This window comes from Beta vulgaris, chromosome 1 (genome assembly GCF_026745355.1).
Source record: "Beta vulgaris subsp. vulgaris cultivar EL10 chromosome 1, EL10.2, whole genome shotgun sequence".
NCBI lineage: Eukaryota > Viridiplantae > Streptophyta > Magnoliopsida > Caryophyllales > Amaranthaceae > Beta > Beta vulgaris.
The window spans coordinates 51,633,872-51,642,023 of record NC_079202.1 but is presented as its reverse complement, the minus strand read 5'-3'; the positions used below and the strand labels follow the sequence as shown (position 1 = coordinate 51,642,023).

Below are 8,152 nucleotides of genomic sequence, written 5' to 3'. Positions count from 1 at the left end.
CAATATAGTGCATCTATTAAGAAACGAACAAAGTAAAACTCAAATGCGACATTTTATTTGACTATGGAAGTTTGTTAGCTCAAGGCCTTTGGGTAAATTCTCGATGCCACCTCCTTTCTTTACTTGAATACCACGTCTTCTTGAAGGTAGACATAGTTTTAGCTTGAAGGTGGAAAGGATCTCTGAGAAAGCAATATATATTGTTCTCATCGAAAACCATTCATATCTACTGAGAAACTTAAATCCAAGTTTAATGAATTCCTTGACACCATGATTATTCAACCCTTAATCCAACCTGTCCTCTGACTTATTTACATCTCAATCATTGTTGTTGTTGCAAACTTGCAATTAGGAAGAGTAATTAAAGTCAATTACACATCAAAAGGTAAAAAAATTGAGATAGTTTTCAAAATTGAAAGCAATTAGCCTCCTCCAAAGTCACAACTGTTAAGACTAAGCCATACTACAAGAGTCTTACATGGCTCGCAAACGAAATACAAAGAATAGCCGTCGATCTAACATATACTGCGTCTTGATAACATGCACTCGAGTAATCTTGCATCACAAGAAACTAGGATGTCAAAACTTCAGATACGACGCACAATAGAATTTTTTGACTGGATACTCCAGATGCCTCTACTCATGTAGCATAGCTACGATCTCCTGCATCCCCAAGTCCCGGTATGATGAACCTGTACATGAATAGTCAGTATAACCAGGAAAATGATGAATTGATAAGCGAGAGCCATCGTTTGGTGCCTACCCTTTCTCATCAACAACTTCATCAATGATTCCGGTGTATACATGCAGCCTGAAAAGGAAGAAAAACATTAGTACATAAATCAAGAGCTACCTATCATCCTTGACTCTCGCTATTTATCTAAGAGTTAGATAGCCAACAGGGATTCAAAGGGGATTTTATAACTCTAGTAGTTGGCAGGGTCCAAAACTGTTCCCGTCTTGTCAGATATCTTAATGGTAGATAACCAGAGTTTCTCATGAATTTTTATATTGACCAACTACTCGGAAGAAAGCTTTCATACCCAGGAAACTTCTCGCCAAGCTTTGAGAGTGCTGGAGGAGCAGCAACAGCTGATATCTGTAGAACAATTTAGTTTAAGGTAAGCACTTTTCAGTAGATCGAAATGCTCACGTAAACACAAACTAATGCTCCTCACTAGCATTCTACCCCAGTCTAATGTGGGCAACTATCAGTGGACAAAATCTTAAGGTTCATCACAATGAAGAAAAAAAAAAATTAGAGGATAAAAAAAATAAAGTCAGTGCAAGCTTCTGTTCCACTAACTGAAATTCATAGCCCATGGTAGAATGGCTGTAGAAGAGAAATTGCTGAGATTTGTACACAGCAGAACAAGCACCTGAGTATTTAAACAGTGAACTAAGTAATGTCTGGTGACAACAACGTAACAACTTACCACTTTAATTTGTTTGTTTTCAACACCACGCTCCTTTAGAAGCTCAATGGCTTTAACTATTGTTCCACCTGAAGATTGAAAAGAATTGAAACTTTGTACGTGTTAAGTGAAATGTGCAAAAATTAGAGAATTGCTCGCACCACAAAAAGAAGAAAAGTAAAAAAAAAGAGATGATTCAAGTTAAAATTGCAGGTGCAGAGGATGGGTAGTGCTGAAAGAACACAAGCAATAATTAAAAAAGAAAAGCAGTATTACATATTTTAAAGATACAATCGCAAAACTATTTCAGATGGGGGGGAGTAAACAACATATTTTGTGATCACAGTGAGGTCAGTAGTCTGGAGATCTGAACATCTCTCTCAAAGCATGATTGCTATATAAACATTGAGATAATAAACAATTGTGACATGCATCATCTTTTGATAATTCTAGGTCTTGGAAAAGAAATTCTCATTGAAAATATCAGACCTGTTGCCAACATTGGATCAACAACAAATATTCGAGCTCCTTCAGGAAATTTTTCTGGCAACCTGGAAGATGAAATGATCTGGCTTAGGATCTGCCATCGGCGATGAGTTAAACTTAAAATACGCTAAAACACCGATCATGAAAGTTGCACTGTAAAAAGAAACTCTCATTTAACAGAAGTTTGATACATGTATGAAGCTGCAGCACAAACAAGCATAGTTTACAAGCATGCAAACACAGCAAGATCCAAAATCTACTGTGATTTCTCCTTTAGGATAAAACATGTGCCTGAGATGACCAGAAGATAACATCCTCATCCTTAAAGAAAGAATCTTACTTGTTCAAATAGACGGTTGGCTGAAGTGTCTCCTCATCCCTGCTGACCCCTTAACATAAGACAAAAAATGCGAAATTCTTCGATTAAAATTAAGTGGCAAAGCTACCAAAATACAAGATGTAGCACATTTGTTTAAAAGAATAGCAGAGACCATCCACTTCAAACTCCTGCTTGAACCTACTGAAAGGTCTATTCTGGTATTCCCTTAAATCAAGATAAATGGGATTCCATGCCTCAAGGGAATAAAATATAAGATACCTAAATGATAGGTCGCTGTTGCAGGTAGAATAGAGGCAGCATGCTCTGCAAGTGCTAGACCAGCTCTTAATATAGGAATGACCTGCAAGATAAAGAACATAATTAGTAGATGTCATCAGTGTAACCCAAAGGGCTAAGCACCATACTTCACATAACGGGCAAACAGTTTATTTAATATTTAACAAACAAGCAGAGGCATAGCGAACAAAACTAGTCATACTAAAGTCACACTGACCATATCCACACAGGCAACAACCCAAAAAAAAAAAAATCATAGTCAAATAAAGATGGGAATGTGGTGATGTGGCTCACCAACTCAAATCACTAACTATTTAAGATGCTTAAGTTCACTACAATGGTAAGTGTGAGTGTGTGACCACCTCCCAGACTCACCACAATATTTCTTTACCTAATTATTATATCCTCACTGAATAATTGATATTGACAAGGGAATAAGGGATAGCAGCTCCTAGGCAAATAAGAGTACCCACTCACCAAGAATCCGAGCCCAAAAAATAGAACTGGTCATGAGTCATTGAATAAAATAAAATCAGCCAAAGCCTTTCACTTTGATTCCAAGATAAAGTAGCACCAACAGTAACAGCTCCACAGTTGTGGGTTGACAGTACACATTCATACATAATTTGATTCAGTAGGCTCCCAACTCTGCTCCAAAACAACAGCCCTCAGGACGACAAAGTCCAAACCCCTTCTCTAGAACACTAGCAGGGAAAGGTGAGAGGTGGCAAAATCAATAGTGCTTCAACATGATATAGAAACCCACTTATATCTGATAGAAGGCTCTCTAAAAGGCCACCATCAGGTTTCATATATTCCCTAAGCCACTTACAGGAGGACATGCCAAGGACCTAGACCTCGGTTCTTGCACTAGATAGTGAGATCATCACAGTGTTTCACATATAGTAGATATGTGTGTATGACCAAGAAAGAGCAAGTGAACAACAACCTAAAGTAGGTTAACATGGAGAAAGTATTATTCTCTTACTTTGTCATATGTTTTCTTGATATAAAAATCTCTAGCAGCAATTGTGGCAGTCCCTATTTTCACAAATGTTTGTCCATCATCTATGGCTTTCACTAATAAACTACCAGAATGAGCTTCAGATGAATCTAAACTTTCTGTTATCATACTAATCACAAAAGCATGTAAAATACATTATTATTATTATTTCTGAGAGGGGAAAAAAGTGAATACATGACCAAACAAGTATGCTAAGCATCAATATTAAGGGAGAGGGGGAGTTTAATTAGTAGAGCTATATTTAACTTGTTAATAGCTTGAAGAATAAGATACTACCTCCGTTTTATATTATTTGCAACGATGTGACATAAAGTGTGAGTAGAAAATGTCTAATCGTTGCAAATAATATGAAACGGAGGTAGTAGGTAGTTTGTTAGAAGAAAAGCTCTATATATGGAGCACATTAGAAAGAGAGAATCATGCTGAAAATTATAAGAATTATTTTAATTTGGTTTAGTTCTCTTAGGAGTGAAACAGGCCAATCGAATGCCTTGATGTTCTATCTTATTTTCTGTAACTTACCAAAAATCAAGGTCCATCTTTAGTCCTTAAATATTTCCATTATATTGTTCCGGCTATGGCAGTGCATAAAAAGCATTGTCAACTATCACTTATCAGTAGTACAGTCAAAGAAACAACATCCCGTAGACAAAAATGCTATTCGTAGTACAATGAAGGGAAAAAGAAAAAGGCACATCATATATACTCACCGCTACAGGCTCCCTTGGATCTACAAATTCAACTTTGGCAACAGCCATAGGCGTTTGAATTTCTCCAGCAATAGTCGGCTAAAAAACAACTCCGTTAGGATACAATATTTAAGTCAAAAGAATATGTGAAGTGTAAATTTCACAGAGAAATGAACTCACCAACCAATCCCTAGCAGCTTCATACATAAGTAGTCTCCCCAGCTCACCCATTGCACTCTCTGCAATGAACAAAACGAAAACATGAGAATGTGCAACTGACAAAGTCTTAAAAACATAACTTCATTACAACATTATCATTCATAGAAAGCTACATATTTATACAAACAAATGATTTTTGAGCGATCTGGTGAGTTCTTGCTTCCCTTAAAGACCCTTGAGCCTTGACCGGTAGTAGGGCAATGTAAAACAACTGTTTTCAAACTCAATGCAAGCCATAATCAAATAAATTTACAATAATTACACAGATTTTACATTAAAAGAGTAAAGAAAATCATTACTGAGTTTGTTAAAACTGCATAGCAATACATGTATAATTTCACTTGTACTATGAAGCTTTTTCTATTTGGCCATTCTTTTTATCATTTACAACCAATCTATAGTACTCAATGCATAAATTTATCCAAAATTTGACCGTTACACACATGATGGAAACTTAATAATAAAATAAATTAGACAGGCACCACCCCAACCTCTAACCGGGTCTTAACTCTTAAGGGAAGCATCATCTTGATCATTAGTGGCATCTGTCGACATTGGGTGTGGCCTAGGCAACTTGAACATTCCGTTCCATTATTCATTTGGACGCAAATTCATATCATCTTATGCATGCTTGCCATGAATATACTGTGCAAGTTTTGTGCTATACCCATACGTGTACCACTTAGTTTACAAAAAGGTTAGTGTAAGGGTTGAAAGAGTACTCTTTTTATAAGCAAAATTGTGTTTCAAGATCTCTTTTGAGTTGTGAGCGAAAGTGATCATAAATCTCTCAATATTGTTCTTCATCAATCATCATATTAGTTGAGTCATTTTCTTCCTCCAATTTGTGGTGCTTTTTTTCCCAGTCCGGGTTTCCCAACATATATATCGTATTACCCGTATCTTGTCCTCCTTTTTACATTTCGGTTATTCTCAACATCTTAGCATTACTAGCCTAATTTGCAATCAGTTCCTAGGATTCAGACTTCAGAGGGATAGTGATCCTAATTCCAAGGGTAACATTCCCAACACTATGCTATTCGCGAATAGTGAAATTCCACAAACTTTTATATGTACATTACTACATTACTGATCAGATATTGAATATTACGAAAATTCTGGCTATAAAAGCTCTTTGATTTCTACTCCGTTCACTTTGAAATCCAATTTGGATGCAATTGAAGCTCAAATTACATCCTAATAATCAACATGAAGCATTAATAGCTGAACTAAAATCACACTTATGAGCTCAAATTACATACAAAATTGCAAGCATTGCCAACCAAATTAACCAAGCAGCAATCAAATTATACTTCAACATACTGAAAACAGCGCAAGGAGTTTGCTCATTCCTAAGAACAGATACCCAATGTTTGATCAATGGATGTGGAGGAACAAAAACCTGCAACAACAACAACAACAACAAAAACATTAAAAAATAAAAAAAAAACAAAAAACAAAGATAACCCATATAAAACTAATTAAGTCCCACAATAACCCACAAAGCAAAACAGAAAGAAGTGAACTTTTAAACAAGAACCCAGATAAAGAAAAGAGCTTTTTCAAAAAGAAACACATTATTGAAAAGAGGGAAAATTTACAAGCATTCTGTCGTCGGAGATGATGGGATTCTGGTGAGTAGTAGCACGAGAATTGAGCGAAAGAGAAGGAAAACGGCGAGGTTGAGTAGTAGTGTGATAGTGGTTTGTTTGGGTGGAAAAATTGTGAGGGAAAGTGAGTGTAAAAGAAGTAGTAGGAGGAGAAACACATTTTAATTCCCACATCTCATATACTCTTCAGTCTTCAGTCTTGAGTAGATGTAGGACTGTAATAGCCGCCTATTGGATGATGATATCTTAATCTTATGCGGGAGTTTGGGAAAATGGGAATTTGGGAAGAGGAGATGAAAGAACTTAACAAGTGCAGAGAAAAAGGAAACCCCCTTCTCATCCATACTCTTTCAAACTTGCCAAAATCATTGTTTATTTATTACTTCCTCCGTCTCAAAATATAGTTCCCATTTCTATTTTGAAAGTCAAATTTTAAAAATTTTGACAAATATTCTTACTAATGTATACAAAAAAAAAATATTCATGAGGGATCTTGTTAGATTCATCTCAATGTGTAAATTCGTAATATCGACTTTTTATACTTTTTACTAACAAGAAATAGAAGATATCGTAGGTCAAAAGTACGTCTTGAAGACTGTGTAAAATGAAATGGGATGATAAGGGGGACCGAAGAAATTGTTCGGTTCCATTAATTTTTCGGAAAAAAAAAAAGAGGAGGGGACGACGAAGGGGTGAGGGGGTTGGGTTGTGCGTTGTGGGGGATGTGACGGGGGGCTTGGGGCTGGAATTAGAGGATAGTGGTTAACTGTTAGCTAAGTATATAAACAATTCGGTAAAGAATTGAATACATAACCTTGAAATGAAATGTGAGAGTTTAACCACCGATCTAGTACAATTTAAATGTTTAATGTTTCAAAGTAAAACATAATAAAGTCTTATAATTATATGTAAATATAAAGATATAGACAAGCTTTTGATCTTTAACACTTTTATAAGGTAATACCATTCTCTTACCCCAATTCTATTGAAATTGTTGTTTTTTATCCTCAATTCTTAGAAGTTCTTTCTAAACAACCTATTATGTCATAACGTCCATTTTTCAATTTCGCTCTAGGCAAAAAAAGACGAAAAATTAATAAAAACAATTATGAAATTTTTGCATAATAATATATTTGATAGTTATAACGGATCCGAGACATCATCTAGACCAAAATATTAATTCAATCTTATAAAGTGGCTTTTGATCACTCTGATGGAGAATACTTATTATCTCATGACTCATGGTATGAGCCACGAGGTCTGAGTAATTGGGTCGGGTTCTGTTATTTGACCCACTAAACGGAGTTGGTTCAATACATTTATACATGAGTACTAGTCAAGAAGGTTAAATACTTGGGTCCACAATGTGAATTCATTTGCTAAATGCCGTCCTGGAATTTCCTACTAACGCTCTGTATAAATACATATACATATATTTATACTTTAACACTTACTATCCCACTCTCTTTCACTCTCCCTCACTCTCTCCACTCTCCATCACTCTCTCACTACATCTCTTTCATCAACAAGGATCTCCCATCAAGAACTCCGACACTTTTTCCGGCGACAATAAATCCAGTGACAATAACTCCGGCTAATTTTCCGGCCACATTATTGCATTATTAATATTAATGAAATTTTATAATTCTTTTAATACAAAAAGTCGGACTATATTGACTTTAAAAAAAAGTGTACAGGCACCTAAATTAGGTGCCCAAACCTGTGGTCGAGCACCTAATTTAGGCGCCTATACCTGTGGTTGGGAGCCTAATTTAGGCGCCTGACCACAGGTTCAGGCACCTAATTTAGGCGCCTGACCATAGGTTCAGGCACCTAATTTAGGTGCCTGGACACTTATTTTTTTGAAGTCAATATAGTCCAATTTTGTGTATTAAAATAATTATAAAATTTTATTAATATTAATAATGCGATAATGTGGTCGAAAAATTTGTCGGAGTTATTGTCGCAGGAGTTATTGTCGTCGGAAAGTTAGCCGAAAAAATTGACGGAGTTCTTAATAGGAAACTTAGCCGGAATAATTGCCGGAGGGGGTTGGCAATGGGCGGGGGAATGGGAGGAGAGAGAAAATTGAG

At 36.0% G+C, this 8,152-nt stretch overlaps 1 protein-coding gene across 1 annotated transcript; it reads right to left on the bottom strand.

Annotated features, from left to right (window-relative positions):
* Positions 1-274: 274 nt before the first annotated feature.
* LOC104905467 (uracil phosphoribosyltransferase) lies at positions 275-6,409 on the bottom strand. Its single transcript, XM_010694024.4, has 11 exons — positions 6,051-6,409; positions 5,773-5,851; positions 4,411-4,469; positions 4,252-4,329; positions 2,500-2,581; positions 2,242-2,290; positions 1,905-1,966; positions 1,437-1,504; positions 1,044-1,099; positions 764-811; positions 275-692 (listed from the first exon to the last, which is right to left on the bottom strand). The coding sequence occupies exons 1-11, from the start codon at positions 6,231-6,233 to the stop codon at positions 641-643; spliced, it is 816 nt and encodes a 271-aa protein (XP_010692326.2). The 5' UTR covers positions 6,234-6,409; the 3' UTR covers positions 275-640.
* Positions 6,410-8,152: the final 1,743 nt, after the last annotated feature.